Source organism: Cydia pomonella, chromosome 8 (assembly GCF_033807575.1).
Source record: "Cydia pomonella isolate Wapato2018A chromosome 8, ilCydPomo1, whole genome shotgun sequence".
NCBI lineage: Eukaryota > Metazoa > Arthropoda > Insecta > Lepidoptera > Tortricidae > Cydia > Cydia pomonella.
Genome location: NC_084710.1, coordinates 7,747,709 through 7,772,108, shown reverse-complemented (window position 1 = coordinate 7,772,108; position 24,400 = coordinate 7,747,709). Strand labels below are relative to the sequence as shown.

Below are 24,400 nucleotides of genomic sequence, written 5' to 3'. Positions count from 1 at the left end.
ATAAGTATCTGTCTAGTGTCAATGTCACTGCAGTTTTTATCAGCGTTATCAGCTGCGTCCGCTCCGAACTATTCTTTTTCACTTCATGTTATTAATTTTGCTCCCAAATGTCCCGTAAAAACATCAAAGTATCAGTTTTAATTTTATCATTTAGTTATTTTTTTTGTTATTAGTATTATTATGTATTGCCCATGGAGATATAAAGTGGTTGTTATAGTAAATTGAACCTTATCACTGAGGCAGAAAGGTGTTCTTATCAGACTAGAGAAAACGGTCCACTTGAGATAGCAAAAGTGGGGCGCGGTGTCTCACTCGCACATGTTAAAAACATACCATTGTGGTAGTATTTATATCAATATACTACTGAAATTAAATACTGTCTTATACTATTTTAGTGCTATATACAGTGTGGTTCTCAAATCTATTAAGTAATTTGTAAATAATTATGATGTCAATATTATTAACTGATTAAACCAAGCATGTGCACAACAAAAAAATAATAATATGATAGACATTGTAGAAACTTTGAATATTATTTGGTATCCCCAACTTGATGACATTTTTGAGATATTTCCAAAATACGTAAATGGTGCATTTAATTGCGAAATATTTAAAAAATGGGTAAAAAATGTTGTGTGACAGGTTGTAGAAGTGAAAGTTTTGCTGATTGTGGTGTATATTTTCACAGGTGAACCACAATCATTCAATTTTACGATAAAAATACAAGACGATAATTGTCAAACTCATTAGGGTGACTATGACGTCGGCACGATGTGAATCAGTTTTACACAATTCTTAATAAGTACTTAAGTAAGTTTATCTAATTAGGTATGTCTATATCTCGGCATGATTAAATAGGGTTGTTTCCAATTTTTTGAAACGCTTGTATTACGTTCTATATTAACTAAAAGTTGCCCTAAAATTCAACTTTAATACTAAAAACGGCTTTAAATATGTTAAATTAACAAAATATATTTTGACAGATGCTTTCGCGCCCAAAACGCTCTTTGAAAATTGTGTGACGTCACAGTTTACGGTTTGACACATAACTACATACACACGTAGAAGATACGAACTGTCAACTGACATTTGTCATTTGTTGTTTAACGCCTAACTGTCAAAAGTGTCAACCCGAGAGTTGTGAAGTCATCAGAATCTTCAATGACGTTTCGAGTTTGGTCACGTGACGTGTGCCAAAAGATATTTTAAATTCAATATTTACAAAAATATGGTCATTACAGGTCCCCTAAAAGTAGTTTAACATGTTCTTATAATCCAAATGAATTTATTGGGATACAATTCTGCCCTAAGATTTGTAGATGGAAGCAACCCTATTGGTGGAATGATAGCTATTACAGAATAATTAATTGGCAAAATTGAAATCCAAAGTCCTTAAACATTCCAGACTTAAGTTTATACATTATATTTTAATACTGAAACGGTTTTACTAACTATTTATATATACGTAATCGATTCGATATAGATTGGACACAAATTACCGTCAGTAGAAAAAAGCGGCAAATTTGAAAACTAGTTGCAATAATAGATCTACGATGAGTAGATGACGCTTAAAGAATTAAAGATAGTTAAAGTGTGCAAAACGTAAGCCATCACGCATATGAACATACCATGAGTGCGAAAGAGGCAGACTACAAATGAAAAATCGTGACCATATTTTAATTTGACAGTGGCGGCTAATGGCTGCCATTTATTAATTTTGAAACACATGTCCGGCATCGTAACACCTTAAGTATTTTAATTAGAAAATATAAATCTCATCTACATGGAATGCAGGGCTATAACCGCGAAAATTGAAGTTCATCAATTGCGGGCGTTTTTCTCTGTCTTATTACGTCTTAGTGAGAGTAAAAGACAAAGATCTCCGCAATTTGCGAATTTCGTTTTTTGCGGTAGGTCCCCAGTTATTAGTATGTGTAAGCAAGAACGAATATCGACAGTTGAAAAATTGGATATCGTTAGTGTTGTGTGTCGACAGAGGTACATCCCTAGTGCGCAAAATGTTCAAGTCAATAAACAAGACCAAGTACGAGTAGTTTGAAAAACTCGCGCGGCTAGAAGATGTTGATGTCAACTTTAGCCAGTCTTCTTCGAGACCACGGGGACAACGCCGTCCTCGACGGAACGTCGGATGTAAACATAAAACTTATTATGCGATTAAGGCCTGTTTATATTAGTTAATAATTTAATACATGAGGAAAAATCTTGGCCAAACTAATCAAACTATATATTCCACGTTATCCTAAAATCCCAGATACATATAAGTTATAACTCATGCAACGGCCCACTTTGACTTCTCATGTGGACTTGATGTGGACACACTTTTTTGACCAAAGTACCCTATCCGTGGTATTGCCTTGGTGCATAGACATATAGACATACAATATACCTTGGTGTATTTAATTAATATCGAGGGCTTCATGCTAAAGGGGCGTATAAGCAAGAACCCTACTTTTCAGGAGAGACAAAAAACTGAATAACTTTTGTTACAATGTACCGATTGTTCTACAATTTTGCATAGAGTATTTAAATTACTGTCTGTTTCATGTGTCATGCCTAGTTTCGTTCTACGTATTCTAAAAAGCAGTAATTATGTAGTTACGCCTCTTTACCACGACAATAATTTCCGACATATAGGTTGAAATTTTTTGAAAAATACTTGAGATTTATGGTCGTATAATTCATTTTTTTTTTCTATTCGATAATTTAATCATGAAAGGTGAAAATACTGTTAATAATGCGAAATACTTTAATTTTACAGTAATTTAGTCATCATTGTGTAGTTTCTTCTATTTTTTCTGATTTTTATACGCCCGTCTGGGCTGACGAATCTATCGTGTAAGTATCCATTATTTGTGGCCGTATAATAGGGCGCCAAATTATATTTTGACTAAATATTCGTAAATTCATCTAGATTTTACCATTAAAATGATTCCTGATGGTTTTGATAGTGTCACAACTGTCCACGAGATTAAGCAATGTCGACTCGAGCTGGTTACCGATTGGGTAAGTAACTATTTTGAATTGCCACTTTGAGCATATCAGTGTTTCAATAGCCTCCGTGGTCTAATGGTTAGAGCGGTTGTCTCTCGATTCGGAGGTTCCGGGTTCGAATCCCGGTGGGGACACTGTCAAGCAAAAGTCGCTTTGTGACTTTGTGAGACTATTCCCGGTTTGGCTAGGACATTGCAGGCTGAATCACCTGATTGTCCGAAAAGTAAGATGATTCTGTGCTTCGGAAGGCACGGTGTAAAGTCGTTGGTCCCGGCTGCTATCTATCCGGTGGTGCTCGTCATGAGAGCCATGTCAGAGGCCTTTGGCGACTCAATAACTCTAACACCAGGGTTTTTAAGGTACATCAATCTTACAACCCACACGATAAGAAAAAGTGTTTCAAAAGACAATCACGCCGCTTATTCTGATTTTTGCCTATAATAGCAATTGTTTAGCACTTCGCTGGGAGCTAGAGTTAAGACGTGTGGGCTTACTTAAGAAAACTGACTTAACTGAATTCCAATAAGATCATTTTTACTATTTGTGATAGTAGGTAAATGGTAGTCGCTCAAAAGTCGAGTAGTACAAAACGATTTAATAGAAAAGAATAAAATTGAAATTGGTAGTAAAGGATGCATAGAAATTGCTAAGACAACACAATGACAGCTTTACTAAAAAAGCAGTCAAGAAACAATCAAACGATTAAATTTAGAGTGCATTAACTAAAACAAAAGGTTAAAGTTAAAACGTATCAAAACTTGTATTCAGACAATAAACATTACTCCTTCTTTAATGGTACCACTGGTAACAAAATTATAACTATCTTAAACAATAAAATATTAATCAAAACTTCTAAACAAATAAATACGACATCATTTATCGTCATTTCATAAAAAGAAACAATATTAAATCTTCTGTACTAATAAACCTAAAAGTAGTTTAGCTAACAACTTAACTCATTTACGTCTCCATCAAATTATAACAGAGGAATGTTACACTTAAGAATTACTACCACCCCGACGGAGGACGAGTGGCTACAGACATATGAGGTAATCAGCCCGCAGCGCACGCAGTGGACCTTAAACAGCTTTGACTCCTTCAAATCTCCAGGAATGGATGGGATCTTCCCTGCGCTTCTTAAATGGGGCGGGAAGCATCTCACTCTGAAGCTGACCATCGTTCTGCGCGCCTGTCTGGCTCACCGGTACGTGCCGAAGCAATGGAGGGAGGTCAAGGTTATCTTCATACCGAAACCAGGTAAAAACGACTACTCGGACCCCAAATCCTTCAGGCCCATCAGCCTGACCTCTTTCATGTTGAAAACATTAGAGAGGTTGTGTGACAGGTACCTTAGAGAGAGGGTGCAAATTCATGTGCCCTTGCATCCAAACCAATATGCCTACAGCCCTGACAAATCTACAGAATCGGCACTTCACGCAGTAGTAAGTAAAATTGAGGTGGCGGTCAAAAACAGATCCATTTGTTTAGGAACCTTCATAGATATAGAAAGGGCTTTCGACAGGACCAGGTTCAGTAGCATTACAGCAGCACTGGTAAGACATGGCGCGAATGCAGTTATGACAGAATGGATAAACAACATGTTGAGCCAACGAACCCTCAAACTCGGGACGGGCGAAACACAGCAGGCATTAATGGCAAAAGGATGCCCCCAAGGAGGAGTCCTATCGCCACTACTATGGAACCTTGTGGTGAATGACCTGATCACCACACTAAACAATAATCACTATTACACAATCGGCTATGCTGACGACATAGTGATACTGACGAGCGGCAATCATGCAGGTACGGTATGCGATGTTACCCGCTCTGCACTAGCCATCGTGGAACGCTGGTGTTTTAACAACGAACTCTCAGACAATCCCAACAAAACTGAGCTGGTTATGTTCACCAACAAACACTTCCGCCTGTTCGACACTGAACTCCAACTATCTGCGGAAGTAAAGTATTTAGGGGTAATACTTGACAGCAAATTAAATTAGAGCAATCACCTAAACGGCAAAATTGACAAAGCCACAGTCGTAATCTGGCAATGTCGTAGGATAGTGGGTAGAACCTGGGTGCTAACCCAAAAGATAACTCTATGGCTTTACCAGGCAGCCATGCGACCAATAATAAGCTACAGTGCGATAGTTTGGTGGCCACGCACCACACTATCCGTAGTTGAAGCTGAACTACAAGGAATCCAGAGGTTGGCCTGTATGGCGACCACGGGCTGCATGAGGACAATACCAACCGCGGCCCTGGAAGCCTTACTGAGCCTGCCGCCGCTGCACCTCTTTATACAACAGGAAGCGCTAGCTACCGCGGTACGTCTCAAAAAATCTAATCTCTGGAGACCACCTAGGGTACCACACACCGATGTCCTCTACGAGGCGATAGGTAAGGAACCGCTAATAGAAGCGGTGACTGACAGGATACCCAGACAATTCGTCTTCGACAAGAAATTAAGATACAGTTACACGAAGAACCTCGTGAAGGACTCAACCCATGAGAGCTGAGAATCTTCACGGATGGATCAAAGACAAGGTCAGGCACTGGCGCTGGAGTATTCTCAGAGGACCTAAACATACATATCTCAACACCACTAGGACTTGACTAGGTGCCCACAACACAGTCTTCCAGGCAGAATTGGCATCATAATGGCAGCACACGCAATCGCCTCAAGGAAAGTATTGGACTACTCCATCCGCATACTCTCTGATAGTTGGTCAGTACTACAAGCTCTGCAAAGTTATACTTTGACCTCAGGGCTAATCTACAAATGCCACAAAGCTCTGTCAGAGGTAAACACCACCGCCAGCTTAACTCTGCAGTGGATCAAGGGACACAGCAACTCGCGAGGGAACGATGCGGCCGACATATTGGCGAGAGGATGTTCGGAACTGAGGGTGGCAGGACCGGAGCCAATTATACCTCTGCCTTATGCCTGGCTCCGGAACATGCTGCGACACAACACCAAGGTAAAACACTAACCGTACTGGTCTAACCTAGGCACGTGCAGGCAGGCGAAGGAAGCCCTCCCGAAAATCGACCCCGGTTTGTCGAGGAGGCTGAGACAGCTGAAGAGGCCACAGGTCCGGCTTTTGACTGGGGCCATAACCGGCCACGCCCCACTAAACAAACACCTACTAACACTACGTGTTACAGATAGCCCCCTCTGCAGAGAGTACTTGGAGGCAGAGGAGACAGCCGCCCACGTCATTCTCGAATGCCCAGGGCAGAGCCATCAGCATCAGAGCGCTCCACTTTATTGTTATTATTCGCACGAGATGCACACCATACTGTAACGCACTAGACACTGACTGAGAGACAGGAGGCCCTAGTGCGCTTACCCGCTTGACAGAAAGGGATAGCAATATGCGGCAATCAAGGACGCTGTCTCCGCGCCCCTTTGGCCCGGCATTATTTGAAGGCCAACGTAATTTTTGTACGGTCGTATGTTCATACGCCTCTTTGCCGCGACGCACTTTGAGGATAGTTGGTAAAAGTTTATGGTCGTATGTATATACGCCTATATAGCGTGACACTATTTGGTGGTTCGCACTGTCACATGAGAGAAGTATGCACGTACGCCTTTATTCTCCGATGAATATCGGGGACTGAATGAAAATATCACTTATACGCCTTCAGTACGGCTTTTTGGAACGACATAAAATTATGACTGTCTGTTATACGCCAAATGATTTTTTAATTATTTACTTAACTAATTGTTATGATAAAATTATGAAAAAAATTGTGCTTACGTATCGTTACAAGACGAATACGATGCCGTTAAAAACGAAAAATGGCATTTTTGCGTATACGCCCCTTTGGCCTGAAGCCCTCGATATGGAAGGTAGAGACAAGGAACAAAATCTCCATATACCAAAAAGTGTCCGACAAAAAACCATAAATAGGTGGCGCTACAATACCTAGAATACTTGAGAAAAAAATCTAATCATAGACAGCGCACTTCAGTCCGTCAATAACGCCTAGGTTCTTAGCTACTCTAGCGCTACTCTGGAGAGATTTGGAACTATTATTTATAGCTGACAGCTGGACACTTTTGCAACAATTCTGCCTAAGGAGTTTCTGTTCCTTTCTTCTACCTTCCATATTAATTAAAACATAGTTTCAAAACCAGATTGATAAATAAATTGTTGATGGAAAAAGTAGCCATAGTTTATGTGGTGTATAGAAAGTTATTATTTATTAATATTTGTAAATCAGGCAGGCGTTTGCAATAAATGACAATGCCTGTTATAATTTAATAACCGAGTTATACTTAAACATCAATTATATATATATATATATATATATATATATATATACTTCTTTATAACATTAGGAACGTACCTTCCTCATTTTGATTTTGACGTCCATTCCTTTCGTGACATTGACATGACAGTTGTATTTGCTTTGGTTATGCCTTTGCATTTTGTTTTTTTCTGCAGTTTCGGCACGGATAACGTTGCCGGCTTTTAAATGAACTATTTTGCATATCTAATTGCATATATGAGAGAAGTGTCAAAGTGACTTGCGATATACTCATAAAATCCAACCCAACATATCTTATTATTTATATTTTCACTATAAACTTTGAGTGAAAAAATCAATGTAATAAGGCATAAACATGTCCATGACAATTAATACCCTAAATCAGTACATTCAGTACGTTGAAAGAGCATTCAGGACTGCACAGGGGGATGTCCTGGCAAGACTGTTCTCATTGCGAGACGAGCATGTGGGGAACAGAAGTCTACGGTCAAGCGACATTGCGTCGCTGGTGGATGGCAACTGCGTGGCTCCGCTGGATGATATCGTCATAGCTCACTTATTGTGTGTCAGAGTAAGTAGTTCCGCGTAATATTAAGTCTACATTAAGTGCTCTTCATTAGCGCCTATAATCAATAAAAACTGGCAAACTAGGAAAAGTGCCATCCTGCGAGACAGGCATAGCCTAGCCTAGTGCAGGTGTCACGGGCAATTTCTATAACCTGAAACAACATTTAGCAGTGTTTAACTAGAATAAGTTTACTTAACCTTGTTTTAATTATAAGTTTCACTGTATTAATAAACTATTTTGTTTTTTTTTTTTTATTAGGCGGGTCCACATAGAGCGTACATACGCGCGAGGCTATTTCCTCACGCACAAACCGGCCAGAGTAGGCATGCCTCTGCCTAGGCGGCGCGCTCAGGTGAGGAAAACGCGCTCGCCGCCTCGGCTAAAGTTCGTCTACACTGGCCGGTTTGTGCGTGAGGAAATAGCCTCGCGCGTATGTTCGCTCTGTGTGGACCACCACCAAACCACAGTAGCATAACTGTAGGTTGGGAATGCTACCAAAATGCCACGGGCTCCTGACCCAAGAAGGGTGCCAATATGCCTGAGAGACCATGTAGTACGGTCGCCAAGCCGCTCAGAGGCCAGATTTAATTGACTCAGCTCGGCCTTACCCACAACCGGTATCAATGTGTTCGGACAGTTCTCCTGATCACCGTACATGCGGTAGTAAAGCGGAAAAATGGTGGAGGGGATAGTAATGACGTCACAAAGATGGCGGCCGGACCTATTCTTTTTGGCGGTGTATCTCGAAAACCACTTAACCGATTTTAATCATCGAGGTGTCAAATAATAGCTTATATTATGGAGATTATTTCCTTTTCACAAACATTTACGTGAAACCTATAGGAAAAAAAATAATCACAAAAAACAGTTTTTTTATAAAATGATTATTTTTTATTTTGTAAAAATCTCCGTAAATATTAGCATTTCGCAAATTTTGTTTAATATAAAACATATTGCTTCATTATCAAGGAATATAATGAGCCTTAAAACATACAGATCGAGTAATAAACAATGAAGCTACACTCATTTATTTGCGCATGGGTAACGATAACTGGCTTTTACCGGTCGAAACTGTGGTGACTGTTACGATACGTATTGAATGGAATTTATAGAGTATCGGTTTTAATTACTGAAATTATAATTAAAATTATAAAAACCAGACACAATAATGTTACCTTACTTCGACGTTTAGTCTCTTTTTTCGTCTTAATCATAGGTAGGTACATATTTCTTTTTACTTAAAAATTTTATACAGGGTGAACTTTTAACCACCAGTCATACTCTGCGCAGCGACTTTATAGGTCATACTTAACAACTTTTACTATGGGACCAATTCCGAAATCGCGAAAAAATTTTTGACGGTCCCATATAAAGGTGCGACCAACTTTACCAGACCAACACTTTTCCAAACTGAGCTACAGCTGTCCGATGAAGTTAAGTACTTAGGACTAACTCTCGACAATAAACTCAATTGGAACAACCACATCAACAAACGGATAGACAAGGCGGGAGTTGTCTTCTGGCAGTGCAGAAGGATGATTGGTAAGAGGTGGGGACTCATCCCGAAAATTACCCTCTGGCTCTATAAGACGATAATCCGCCCCTTACTCTGTTACGGTGCTCTGGTTTGGTGGCCAAGAACAAACCTAGGCAACGTACGAGACAAACTACAAAGACTTCAAAGGCTCGCATGCGCGGCCACCACTGGCTGCACGAGGTCTACCCCGACTGCAGCCATGGAGGTCATGCTAAACCTTCCACCGCTGCACCTACACATACAGCAAGAGGCCAGTCTCTCAGCAGTAAGGTTGCGAACCCTCAAGATATGGTCTAACATCACAGGAGCTCTTCACACAATATGGCTGGAAAAGGTGTATGACGAATTTCCAGTGCTTAGGTCAGGCACGGACCGGATTCACAAACAAGCTATCTTCGATAAAAGGTACAAAATACAGTTATATGAGGACGACAATCATGAAGGACTCAATCCCCGGGAGCTGAGAATCTTCACTGATGGGTCCAAAACAGACAGCGGATCGGGCTCTGGAACCTTCTCAGAACACCTGAACATGTCGATCACCACTCCGCTAGGAGCCCATAGCTCGGTATTCCAAGCTGAGTGCATGGGCATCATAAACGCGGCGGCTGCCATCACTGCAAGGAAGGTAGTAGGATCCTCCATCCGCATACTCTCCGACAGTAGAGCAGTCTTAATGGCTCTAAATAGCCATATAGTTACATCCAAACTTATACACGAATGCCACGAACGACTAATGGAGGTATGTCATAATAACAAGATCACCCTACAATGGATCAAGGGACACAGTGGATCCCGAGGTAACGATGCTGCGGACGAGCTTGCCAGGCAAGGATCGAATGCGGGGGCGATTGGTCCGGAACCGATTCTTCCGATACCATTTAGCAAGGTACGCTCAATGCTGCTGGCACGTACAGGGAAACTACACACAGAACACTGGCTGAACCAGACTGGATGCAGACAGGCAAAAGAAGCCATGCCTGGCATCAACGGAAAACTCACAAGGGCGCTCCTGCAACTAGGGAAGGTCCGACTGAGTATGGTAACCAGTGTCATAACAGGGCATGGACTATTTAACAAACATCTTTTCACAACAGGTGTCACAGACAGTCCCCTGTGCCGAGGTTGCATGGAGACAGAAGAAACAGCCTCTCACGTGGTGCTGGAATGCAGCGGAGTGACTCCATACAGGGCTAAACATCTCGGATCTCCGAGAGACCTCCCCGAGGTCCTACTCAACATCAAAGGTTTGATAGGATTCCTCGAGGAGCTGGGCTGGCAGTACTAGCCCACCCCCAACATATCACGCAAAATAGGCGCAAGTCGTCGAGTTGCGGAAAAATCGCCCGAATACAATACAATACAATACAATACAATACAATACAAGGTGCGACCAGACCGCAGCTTAAAAAACGGTCACGATACGGAATCGCAGTGACGCGTCGTATGCGTACCGTTTTTGACGCATGCTCCCCACACCGCTGTTTAAAAAAACGGTGACGGTACGGAATCGCAGTGACGTGCTTCACGCGAATCTTTTTTGTTCGCAAAACAGTTGCGTCTTTTACGTCACCGGTACGGTGTCTGCCATAAGATCTCCGTGTAATATTTTTTGCGATTTTTACGCAGTTCAATTTACGGTGCGTCAGCTTATTTTAAGCAGCGGTGTGGCGAGCATGCGTCATGGACCCGGGTACGTCCTTAAACTACGTCCAAAAGAGAGGTATGGGCATTGTGAATGTCATCTCGCTTTGTGTGGTAGGGCACAGCCAGTGGGTGTCATTCCAGATCCAAATTTTCTTGCGTGATTCGGCATTGGTCCCATAATAAAAGTTGTTCAGTATGACCTGTAAAGTCACTGCGCAGAGTATGGCTGGTGGTTAAAATTTCATCTTATACCTATATTCGACACAAGTAGTAAGTACTTACAGACCAACTATGATACACATTTTTGCTTGCCATTTAAAAAATAAAACAAAAATAACAAATAGCATGTTATTTAATTCAGTACTCACTAATCAGTCTTAAACAATGAACATCATACTTTTAGATTAGACAGCAAAATGTATATTTATACTGTGTTTCGACTTGAAAGATTTTACTGCTTTAAAACATAAGACAAACCTACCAACCAAATGTATAAAAAAAAATGTTTTTTGTGATTATTATTTTCCTATAGGTTTCACGTAAATGTTTGTAAAAAGGAAATAATCTCCATAATATAAGCTATTAGTTGACACCTCGATGAATACAATCGGTTAAGTGGTTTTCGAGATACACCGCCAAAAAGAATAGGTCCGGACGCCATCTTTGTGACGTCATTACTATCCCCTCCCACCATTTTTCCGCTTTACTACCGCATGTACGGTGATCAGGAGAAACGCCCGAACACATTGATACCGGTTGTGGGTAAGGCCGAGCTGAGTCAATTAAATCTGGCCTCGGAGCGGCTTGGGGACTACTAATAGTAAAAGTTGTTCAGTATGACCTATAAAGTCGCTGCGCAGAGTATGACTGGTGGTTAAAAGTTCACCCTGTATAAAATTTTTAAGTAAAAAGAAATATGTACCTACCTATGATTAAGACGAAAAAAGAGACTAAACGTCGAAGTAAGGTAACATTATTGTGTCTGGTTTTTATAATTGTCATTATAATTTCAGTAATTAAAACCGATACTCTATAAATTCCATTCAATACGTATCGTAACAGTCACCACAGTTTCGACCGGTAAAAGCCAGTTATCGTTACCCATGCGCAAATAAATGAGTGTAGCTTCATTGTTTATTACTCGATCTGTATGTTTTAAGGCTCATTATATTCCTTGATAATGAAGCAATATGTTTTATATTAAACAAAATTTGCGAAATGCTAATATTTACGGAGATTTTTACAAAATAAAAAAAAATAATTTTATAAAAAACTGTTTTTTGTGATATTTTTTTTTCCTATAGGTTTCACGTAAATGTTTGTAGAAAAGGAAATAATCTCCATAATATAAGCTATTATTTGACACCTCGATGATTAAAATCGGTTAAGTGGTTTTCGAGATACACCGCCAAAAAGAATAGGTCCGGCCGCCATCTTTGTGACGTCATTACTATCCCCTCCACCATTTTTCCGCTTTACTACCGCATGTACGGTGATCAGGAGAACTGTCCGAACACATTGATACCGGTTGTGGGTAAGGCCGAGCCGAGTCAATTAAATCGTGTTTCTATAGGGCTTTTGAGATTTGGCGACCGTACTAATGTGCACAAGGCTCCATTACTTCCAATCAATGTTTTTTTCCAGATGTGCTAAACAACTTCCTTATTTATAAAATTTTAACTTACAGGCTCTTTTCATGAAAGACTACATGGAGGCATTCAACTATCAAAGCTCTTGTGTGGCATCTGTGGTGCGTCTGCTACAGAACCAGAAGGAAGAGAACTGGAGTTTGCCACTGATGTACACAGTCTGCTTGGATCTGCGTCTGGTGGCTCAGAAGGCTGAGGGTGCTAATAGTAAGTTACAAAGAAAACTTTTGCATAAATATAATAATTTTGTACCATCTATGATACTTCAATTTTTATCCAAGAAAATAAGGGTAGGGATCTGATCTACTAATATGGCAACACTGGGGTCCATATTGGGTTGAATAAAAGTTTAAGTCATGCCATCGTCAGTCAGTCATCATCTTTGATATGCATAACAACTTGTGTCATAATACTCATACTCATCATTGCACATTCAAATGAAAACTCATATTATATTGTGTCATACATTTTTAGCCATAATATTTTTTTTTTTTTTTAGTTTATTTCACAAATCGCAATATACAATGTACCTATAATTAAAGTTTCGCCAAACTGTAAAACAGTTTGTTGGCGATGCGCTCCAACTAAACTAAACTAAAATAAAATATTTCTTTATTATAAATTTCTTATTTGATGACATACATGACAGTTGTCATATATTTTTTGTGCATACCTAATGAACCTAACCTAAACTTTTATGGGAATTAAATTTATGACTATTGTGTCAACTCATTTATGACAAAAACCCAGTTATGCTTAGTAATAATTCTGACTAAAGATTTTTATGACTCCCAATTGTATGCATAAAGTGTTATGACAATTAAAAATATGAAAAAAGTTGTTATGCAATCAGAGGGAGTCCCGGCAACACTGTGTGACTGTGCAGCTACTGAACAGTGTTGCCACATTAGGAAATTGGCTTCCTACCCTTATTTTCTTTAATAAAAATTGAAGTGTCAGATTACTGGTTCCCTGTCAGTCACTGTTGCCACTATGTTAACATCAATCACTATGTATTTGAATGCCACCATACCTTGTGCTGTTTAAATGATGTATTGACAAAAAATACACTCTATATAATTGGTGTTGCCAACATTATGTTTGTTTTTAAATTTATATACGAAATAGTAAGTCAATAGGACCCTCTGATTGAAAACTTGCTTCCAGGATTTGACCTAAACATACATTGCAAGCTAAATAAGTTTAAGCAAGAAACCTGAACCTTAGCCTGACAGCACAAATGCTACTATCAACTTCTACATAAATCTATTTCATGATCTTGAATTTAAACTTCAAAGACTATTATTATCTCTGGCTATTGTTTTATCAATTCTTATAATATTATATTATTCTATTTTCAGTGCAAAGTAATGGTAAAATCATGGAAAAGGCAGCAGAGAGCTTACTAGCTTGCTTCAGAGTGTGTGCCGCAGACAATAGATCTTCCGATGAGGACACCAAGAGGCTGGGCATGTTGAGCCTTGTCAACCAACTCCTTAAAGTCTATTTTAGAATAAATAAGCTGCACCTATGTAAGCCCCTGATAAGGGCGATAGATTCGTCACCATTCAAAGACCAGTTTCCACTTGCTCAGCAGATCACATACAGGTATTTTGTTGGCCGTAAAGCAATGTTTGACTCTGACTACCGCTCAGCTGACGAATTTTTGTCATTCGCATTTCAAAAGTGCCATTACAAAAGCAGCAGAAACAAAAGACTGATACTAACTTACTTAGTACCCGTGAAGATGCTTCTAGGCTTCATGCCAGCCAGAGATCTGCTACAGAAATATGACTTAATGCAGTTTTGGGACTTAGTATCAGCTGTCAAAAATGGAGATCTGAGAGGCATTGACAGAGTAATGGAGGAACATGAGATATTTTTTATTAGAGCTGGTATTTACTTGATTGTAGAGAAATTAAAGATTACGGCGTACAGGAATTTGTTTAGGAAAGTTTTCTTGGCAGAGGGTACGCATCAGATTGACATAGCAAGCTTCCAAGCGGCTTTACAGTTGATGGGCCAGCATGACGTTGATGCCGATGAGACACAATGTATTGTTGCCAACTTGATATATGATGGAAAGATTAAAGGATATATTTCATACCAACACAAGAAAGTGGTGGTGAGTAAGGCAAATGCGTTTCCTCCACTTTCAAGTCTTTACTAATGTGTTAGTTTTACGGAATGTATATTTATGACTTTTTTTCTTTAAGAATAAATTCAATAAACATAACATATACCTATTTGTTAATTTGATCTCGCGATAATCCAAATGAAACACTAATCACATTTAAACTTTTTTATTAAATCCACAATATATTTCAAAGAATAATATAAATATAATAAATTTTGCCGATCACTAACATAGCATTATTTCCAACAATGCTGATTAATATTATATTTCAAGTCTTACTTTAAGTAGGTAGGTAAATAATATATTTTGTGATTCTAGTAGAAAGACATGGCTCTAATCTATTTTTACAAAATATGCTCTTTATGAAGTACATGAATGTTGTTATATAAGTTGAGAGATAATAGTGATGTGCAATTCCTTCAAATTGTTTTCCTAAATAGGTACAGAATTCGCTTTGCTGCGTAAAAATGATTTGCTATTAAAAATAAATTCAATCTAGGGATATGTTTATTTAATTTTGATATGCCTGAAAAGAGCTATGGAAGAAAAAGCTATTATATTGGGGCAAAAGCAGGCAAATTTTGATGACTAGACAAGGAAAACCCCTTTTTGTTTGAAAAAGCGCAATCGAAAAAACACTATTTGTTTTTTGACACCTTTTTAGGGTTCCATACCCAAAGGGTAAAACGGGACCCAATAGTGGGGTCTTAATAATAACTAAGTGCGTCCGTCCGTCCGTCTGTCCGTCTGTCACCAGGCTGTATGTCATGAACTGTGATAGACAGTTGAAATTTTCACAGATGATATATGCCTGTGGCTGCTATAACAACAAATACTAAAAAAACAGAATAAAATAAATATTTAAGGGGGCTCCTATACTACAAACGTGATTCTTTTGGCGTTTTTATTGATAATGGTACGGAACTCTTTGTGCACGAGTCCGACTCGCACTTGGCCGTTGTTTTTTTCATTATAAACTGATAGGCGATTGGCCCTAGTCACACCTGATGGAAAGTGAAGACAAGGCCTAAAATGGAGCTCAGCGGTTCAGTAGTAGCCTATTCACTCCTGCTTTAAAGGTTATATTTATCAGGGAATACAGATGGCGTGAGCGCATTCCTATCTTTAGCCGTCCGTACCAAAAAACAATCTTACCACGAACGGGTGCATTCGCACCCCGCGTCTGGATGTCCGATGATGGAACGGGGAAGGTGGGATCAGGTCGTGCAGTTCCTGTGCGCACTCCCCGGAATGTATCTGATAGAACACCGATAGGCTAGCTACTCGACGGCGATGCTCTGTAACTTTGACTTAAGAGATGGGTCAACGCCAAAAATTCTACGAGCCCGGCGCTCTATCGAGTCCAGGGCTGCCCGCTGCTATTTGGCGGAACCGTCCCATAGGTGGCAGCAGTATTCCATGCACGAGCGGACCCGGGCTTGGTATAGGGAGAGAACCTGATTCGGCGAGAAATCGGGATACATTCCGGAAAGTGGGAGCCAAGGTGAACTGGCTCCGTTTTGCGATGAAAAGATACTGCGTTTTGGCGTTGAATACAACCAAGTTGGCCTCGCCCCATTTGGACACGGCGTCCAAGGATAAATTCAATCGCTCCACCATGGTCTCCCTGGGGGTCTTGGTGTCACCTATCCACAATTCTACCTATTTCATGTTTAAAAATTGAAAATGCTGTAAAAAAGTCTGAATAGCTTTTGATTATTTTTTTTAAACTTTCCGTTTCGCTACATTTAGAATCTTCTATATAGAAGCATTACTCAGTTTAAATACTATAAATATATTAAAATCTTTGAGATTTCTTTATTCTATTCGACGGGCATAGTTACGATTTTTTATCTAATCTATAAGGGAAGACCTTTTTAAATATTTAAGTATGTAACCTGAATCAATTGCACATCGCTCACAAAGTTTTAGCTGTAGAAAAATATGAAGAATATTTGACTAGCTAATTATATCATATCGTAATGTGTTTTCTTATGCTACATTGTAACTTATATCTTAAATTATAAACTAGATAATTTTGTCAGTAAAATAATGCTAAACAAGAATATCCACTACTAAAACACTGAAAGCTACTTCTAAATAATACTATTTATCTTTTAATACAAAAATGTATTTACTTAAACATTTAATACGCGTATCGTTAACATTAACAATTAAATGATAGATAACTAGTATATTTTAATTTAATAAAATCTCTTCCATTTGCAAATCTCATATTTGGTATTTCTTTGGTACATAATGTTATATGTCATTGCTTCTCTTAACCATATATTTGTTCAAATTAGTAAAATAATCGCGTAAATGCATTATATTGATACACTTATAGCGGTGACATATTTACATCAATAGAAATGGCATGCATACTCTTGGTATGGAGTGAACAGAGTCAACTACAGGAATTTCATTGGTGTATTAGGTAATATTTTAAAAATATTATTTTTAAAATGATAGGTAGTCATGTATGTATGTAGTTTCATACTTATTTGTAAGCATACCATTTACTTAGTTAATAATTATTTTGAGCATTTGGCTGCCGAAATTTAGGTTTCTTGAATAATAACAAATCTATCTTAACAACGAAACGAGAACCATTTAATATAATAAAATATAAATCACTCAATTATCCGTGATAGCACACTTAAAAAAAACGATATAAATAAACGTTCTTTTGAAAGGCCATTATTGAAAAGCGTGCCACACAACCCAAACTAGATAAATAATACGGAACCCTGGAAAGTAGAAGTGCATACGTTAAAAAAAAACTTAAAAAAACCTGTTTCTACGTCCAACAGATCCTTAATACAAGCCAAAATAAATGAAACAAAAGGTGTAGTCGTCAGCATGGGTTTGGTGGGTGGTTTAGTTGGCGGGGAAGGCCAGCTTGTGCGGCACGCCCTTGAGCAGCTCGTCCTTGTAGGCGGCCAGGATGGCGCGCGACATGCTCGGCTCCGCGGAGCTCGCCTCCAGGAACTGCCGCATCAGACTGAGGAAAAACGCGGGTAAGTCTGTTTGTCTTGTGGTCTACTCAATTACAAATAAGAAAGAGATAAACAAAGCTGTCTTTCGTATTATGAAAATTATTTAAAAATATTTAAATAGGTATTTAAATTTATAAATTATAAAGGCATGTCTAAGTGATGTGGTTGTTAAAACTGGTTATTTACCATGTAACTTTGTTCGGAAAGAATGTAGGTTTGCCACGATGCGTGGGTATGCCATAGTTTAAAGTTGCAGCACATCAGTTACCTCCATGACTATCACGCCAATTGGAACGTACACTGAATTATGTCAGTTTGTTATCGTGCATTTATCGTGTATTAGCGCGAGCGAGACGTACGATGTACGAACTAGATGACATCATTCAGATGTCCTTCTGATGTCAGTGTACGTTCTAATTGGCCTGTAAGTAATTTACAAGGTAATAGCCGTGTTCAGTTGTAATTGGTAATTATAGTTACATCTAAATCTCTCGTACCGGTTAGCAGGGTTGATGCCGATGTTGTCCCGCGCCTGCATCAGCTCGGGATGGTCTCCGATGGTGTCAGTCAGCGCGGCGATCATCACGTCTGAAACAATATTAGTTATTTCTGAGTGATCTTTTACAGTTTTCCTGGTTTCAGATTCTTCTAGTTCTAGTTACCTATGTACAATTTTATAAGTCTAAACTGGCAAAACGGATAAAATCCCCTCTCATCATTGATTTGATGTTGGTTGTCCAACCATTTCCCTTATAAGAAAAAACGTAATTCCTAAATTTTGTAGGCATCTGCGGAATAGACGGGATCAGGGATAAGTAAGGGTCCTTCTGTAATATAACCAAAGAGAATTTTAATTAGAGATGGATTATGAAAGTAAACTTTGAAGCCACAGTAAAAGTTTTAATTTTGTGTCGAAAGACGGCAGTAAATTCACTGTGGCTACAAAGTTTACTTATATAATCCACCTCTATTTCCATTTCTCTTTTTATTTGAGGCTTTGTTAGTGACGGAAATAGTTGGCACAGTTATTCAGATAGCATTTTTATATTGTTCGTGAGCTATCCGTGCTCTATATTCAAATAGTCGGCCGAGTATTTCTCAGTCGCGAAACTTTTTTTTAAGGTAGTCGATCGCCCCTTGCCGGATCATTCTATTTTTAGCTAGTGTTGCCCAGCTATAAGAAACTCACCCAGCACTTTCTTCTCGATGGTCCTCGAGAGTTGTCCCCGCTCGGCCTCTCGCTCCAGGAACGCCATGAAGCGCTGCGTGGCGGCTCTTGCCGTCGCCGGGTCGCGGGACAGCGATTGAGAGAACATCATCTGTAATAAAAATATAATATTGAAATAGTAGACCTGGTATGTCGATGGTGAAACCATTGCACAATACGTATCTCCTCTATATATAAATAATTATATCTGCTCGCAATACACAGGGAGCTGTCGGATTTCCCCGTGTATTTCCTAGCGGGAAGCGTCCGGGCGGGTTTTAAAAAGCATCTCGGTATTCATAATTTATAATCATTTATTGTAAAATATTAAAATGAATTATATAAGTACTATAAGTATTTCATAAAGCTTTAATTTCGTTGCTGCTATAAAACTGTGCTCGAGAAACCAACTTCAATTTATCTTTTACAGAAGCTAGAGAAGTAGCCGAGGTTATTGACTCTGGCAACTTATTATAAGCAGCACAATAAGTGTCAGGGTATCTCTAAAAACTAGGGCATGCCAGGAATTGTAATATGTCGGGTAGATCTATAATAAAGTCAGTTAGTGTCCAGCTTTTTACTTTTCACTGGCGCAGTCGGTAGGATGTTCGCCTACGTTTTCAAAGAGAAGGGTTTCCAAAACCTATATCATTCCATTTACCGTTTCGAAAAAATACAAGTATTCATTGAAACGTCCGTGGTACTTGTACGTTTTATCTGGTGGGTCCGGGTTTCTGCTGTTTTCAAATTAGGTACACGACGATGGCTGGGCTATAACCTCGGGATTTTGATTTACTCGGTATACAAGGCCTGTTTTAATTTAGGATATCACTCCTGAATGTTGACCAACTCGTGACAATCTTTAAGTGGCAAGACCTTAGACAACCTCACCTTAGCGAGCTGGTAGATGATTTCCTCAAGCGTATACTCGGTGTACAGGGTGTCTGCGGCTTTCAGTTTGTCCATCATCTCCTCGTACTCCTCCTCGGTGATGACTGGTCCGTCGCGGTCGTAGTCAGACGTGCCTGAAAACAACAGAGACATTAGTCAGCAAATAAAACCGTTTAGTCTCAGTCACCTATTCCTAACTAAGGTTTTTTAATATTGTCTTCTGTTTACTTTATTTCATAAGGGTCTTTAATTGTACAATAAAATGATACGCGTCGTGTAGTGAATTCTTAGCAGCGAAAGACAGGTTGGTTTCTATGCGCTATATTGCCAATACTTGTGACTTTTTTTTTATAATTTCAAGTTTTGTTTGACATACTAATAACGGTTTGTAAATCATTAGTGTAAGTTAAACATACCTCGAACATGTTGTGTTCATATCAAGGGCATAGGTTACTACACCTTTCCTAATTATTTCTAGTTATTAGTATAAGTTAGTTTGTTCAATGTCCAGTTCAATAAAAATTTAAAAAGAAAATAATTTACAAAATCTTTTTCATTCCGGAATAGGACACAGTAGCTAGTCAGAAGGTGCCAGATAGGTAAGTAACTCTCAGCCGGATTCGCTGTAATTCGCCCTTGAGTATTAACCACAAAATACGAATGCTATCAATTAAATCATCATCATCATCATCATCATATCAGCCTTCTATCGCCCACTGCTGAGCATAGGCCTCTCTTCTAGTACGCCACTTATCCCGGTCCCGAGCCAATCTCATCCAGAAGTGACCCGCAGTTATAATTAAATAATAATAATTCAGCCTATATACGTCCCACTGCTGGGCACAGGCCTCCTCTCATGTGCGAGAGGGCTGGGGCTATAGTCCCCACGCTAGCCCACTGCGGATTGGGGACTTCACATACACCTTTGAATTTCTTCGCAGATGTATGCAGGTTTCCTCACGATGTTTGCCTTCACCGAAAAGCTAGTGGTAAATATCAAATGATATTTCGTACATACGTTCCGAAAAACTCATTAGTACGAGCCAGGATTTGAACCTGCGACCTTCGGATTGAAAGTCGGACGTCATATCCACTCGGCCACCACCGCTTAATCAATTAATTTTCATAAATGTGGGGGTCAACCTGGTCGATTTTAAGGCCCTCTTTAATTGGCCTTCATTTGATCCGTTCTGGAAGCGACAAACCGCGTAAATAGGTAGGTACATATATAGTCTTCCCTGTTTCATGTTAACAAGGCAAAATTTATCCGAAAATATAGCCAACCTATCGGGCACCACATCAAGGCTACAAGTTAACGAGAACAGTAACTCAATATAGGAGAGCAACCTAAAAATAGATTAAGTAACTTCAAATATTCACACCGCGTTTGGGAGCGTTACAAGCCAAATACAGACTGAAAATTACTACCGCTACGCGATCACAAGCGAGTTGTGCTATCGGTTCGCCAAAAAACGTTGCAAATTGTGTTAAAAGCATAAAAATCGGTACGATTCATCTTTAGGCCATTTGAATTAACTCAACCAAAAAAAAAGGAGAGGAGTTATGACGTTATCTTTCTTCTGTATCGAGAAAGAAAATAGTTTAGAAACTTATCGTGTGTGGTATTAAATGAATGGGCTTTTTAATATCAATAGCAGTCACTTTTTAAAATTAGAATAAAAACAATTTTCAAAACATACCAAGTTTGGGCTTCTTCTGATACGATACCTTTAATTTTTTTTGTAGAATATATCTAATTTGTTTGTAGAAATGAGGATATTAGGTATCTAATATCCTCATTTCTAACTATATCGTATCATGTATCGCATCGTATAAGTGGCGTACACGAAGAGTGCCTATGCTCAGCAGTGGGCGACTGGAGGCTAAAATGATGATGATTATGATTAGGAGAAGCCCAAACTTGGTATGTTTTGAAAATTATTTTTATTCTAATTGAAAAAAAAGTTACTGAAATGTATATATTGATATCATATATTTTAGTATCGGCTTAAAAAGCCCTTTAATTTAATACCACACACGATAGGTTACTGAGCATTTTTTTCCCATACAAAAAAATGATGAAGTCCTATTTTTATATTTAGGACTTATTTTTTAATTTTTATTTCACTCCTCTCCTTTTTTTCTTTTTTTTTTCTTGGTTCTACGGGTAAAATGAATTCAAATGGCCTAAAGATCAATCGAATCGATTTTCATATTTTTAACACCATTTGCAGCATTTTACTGAATTTCGGGGTGTACCGCTAGGACTAGACCGTTCGCTTTAGATAAACCTATAAAAGTCGAACGTCGAGGTACGAAATAACTTTCCGTTATCGAATATCATATTTATACTGAATGGCGAATGTTGATCCCTATGACAGTTCCTTCAAGTCTCTTTTGGTTGGGCTTATTTTAATTTAATAATGGAATAAATATATTCTAAATACATTAATAATCTAAACTTCCAAAAAATGTCTACCAACATTTTACATGTCAGCTAATCCATACATACATACATACATAGGTCCATTACGATACGCTACTTCACCGCACACACTTTATTTTGTTTCACAATTTTGCAAATCTTTTTAACGGTGATCATCATATAACCTCTTGGAAATTAAGTAAAACAAGTGATTCTTTTCACAAATATAAATGTATTTTATTCCATATTCACTGTAGTTAACTTAACCCGCCACCATAGATACACACAGTAAAAAACGCGACAGTGCTGCCACCATATGTCATAACAATAATGAGTAAACGAATAAACTAGATTACATTGCATTCTACCAACAAAAAAAGAACTGGCATAGGAACCACCATTCGTCGCGAGAGGTATCAGCGTTCGGAATAAGAATAAGGCCCACTATAATTCCTAACGCTAACAAACCGCAAGCTAGCATTCGACTTAAGTAAACCAGTATCTAGTTTCCAGATTCTCATAGATGGTACAGATGTCGTCGTTACACTTTATATTGGATGCTGTTAGGTTAGGCAAAAGCTCGCTTCACGCTTGGGCTAAGTGTAGGAGAATAAGATGCGTGGGTGTTCTTTATATACGACACTGTAGCAGTGTAACACGTGTCTTTAATATTGCTTTGTGAATTGATAATTTTAATTTAACCGTGTGCGTAATTTTAATATAATTAAGTCGTTTGTATGTAACATTATTAGGGATAAAGCTGCCTGAGTTTGATTATGAAAGTTCAGCGCTAAAACTTGTCTGGTTCCAAGTTGTTTATCTAAAGCATTTTGCCCTTATGTGCCTGTACATACCTAAATATGAAAAAAACTCTGAAACCTTTGAAACTAGGTTATTTCTTACGAGAATATTCACGGAAAGTATGCCTGAAGTGTTTGTCTATATTACTTTATCTTACTTATAGCTGGATGTAACTGTCTACAATTCATCTTTTATTCATGATGTTACCTACCTTTAGGAAACGTCAACTGTAGAGCAAAAGTAAGATGTAAAGTTACCCCCTGCATAGAAGTTTGTATGCAAATGTGCTAAGCGCCTTATTAATTTTTAGCAAAAGTACTCCAAGTGAATCAGAATCTTCAGGCAATACATTGCTGATCGAGTGATCGTAGTTCTGCTGAACGAAGATGCTTGCAGAATAAAGATGAACCATTTCAAATAAAAAAATAGTAAGACTGTTCCTATGACTTAATTTACAGATTCGTTTCATAAAACAATTTTAAATTGAGCATCCACCGTCGCCCTGAGGATTTATTTCGTTAGCCTTAGGTACAATTACGTTGGAAGTCCTTTTTGAATTAGTTAATGTATTGATTTCAATGAAATTATTATTTTTGTCGTATTTTAAAAGAATGCAAATACCTAAACTTAACTATTAGACTTCAAAAGCTACAAATCTATTCTGACCAGACATAAAACGAAATGATCCGAGACATAAAATACAGACGGTTATAATAAAAGTTTAATGCGTCTTTCACGTACCACTTCCCGTTTTGCACAATTTAACTCCGTCAAGTTTAGTGCTCATGCCATAAAAGTTGATTCGAGGTATAACCGATGTTTTGCTATATACAAGTTTAATTGGCACTTGACGGTGCACTAGGAAACTATTGCGTTAAGTACCTATTTCCCTCAAACAACTGTGCAAGTAGATATACAGTTCGATAATAAAGCGTAGTTATTGCAGGTACGGTCGGTATCAAAAGACAAAGGACATTTTATAGCCTACCCAGAGAACCTTCTACAATACTTAAATATCAAAATATAATACAAAATTCTGATTAGAGGAGTGACTCAAGTGTGGGGGTTTAAAGACTTAAGAGTCCCCAGCAAGCTAGGTTTTCCATACAAACGTAGTTACGCTCCCATTTTACAACGACTAGCTAGATTGCTCTGGAACTTCTTTGTACTTACAATAGGACAAGATATATCTAGTCCTGTAATTAGTTAATGTAGCTTCAGATACCATGGTTATAGATTCCATAGAATT

At 38.6% G+C, this 24,400-nt stretch overlaps 2 protein-coding genes across 2 annotated transcripts in view; one reads left to right on the top strand and one right to left on the bottom strand.

Annotated features, from left to right (window-relative positions):
- The first annotated feature begins 7,384 nt into the window (after positions 1-7,384).
- On the top strand, positions 7,385-14,937 carry LOC133520468 (PCI domain-containing protein 2 homolog). The gene is made up of 3 exons (XM_061854900.1): positions 7,385-7,861; positions 12,730-12,898; positions 14,053-14,937. Exons 1-3 carry the CDS (start codon positions 7,646-7,648, stop codon positions 14,859-14,861), a joined length of 1,194 nt encoding a protein of 397 aa, XP_061710884.1. The 5' UTR covers positions 7,385-7,645; the 3' UTR covers positions 14,862-14,937.
- Positions 14,938-14,978: 41 nt separating this feature from the next.
- The window catches only part of LOC133520464 (uncharacterized), a 159,842-nt gene continuing 150,420 nt past the window's right edge, over positions 14,979-24,400 (bottom strand). The window contains exons 11-14 of the mRNA XM_061854896.1: positions 19,926-20,059; positions 19,017-19,146; positions 18,325-18,415; positions 14,979-17,832 (exon numbers count right to left, since the gene is read on the bottom strand). Coding sequence (XP_061710880.1) covers positions 17,709-17,832; positions 18,325-18,415; positions 19,017-19,146; positions 19,926-20,059 — 479 coding nt within the window. The 3' untranslated portion in view covers positions 14,979-17,708. The remainder of the gene's footprint in view (positions 17,833-18,324; positions 18,416-19,016; positions 19,147-19,925; positions 20,060-24,400) is intronic.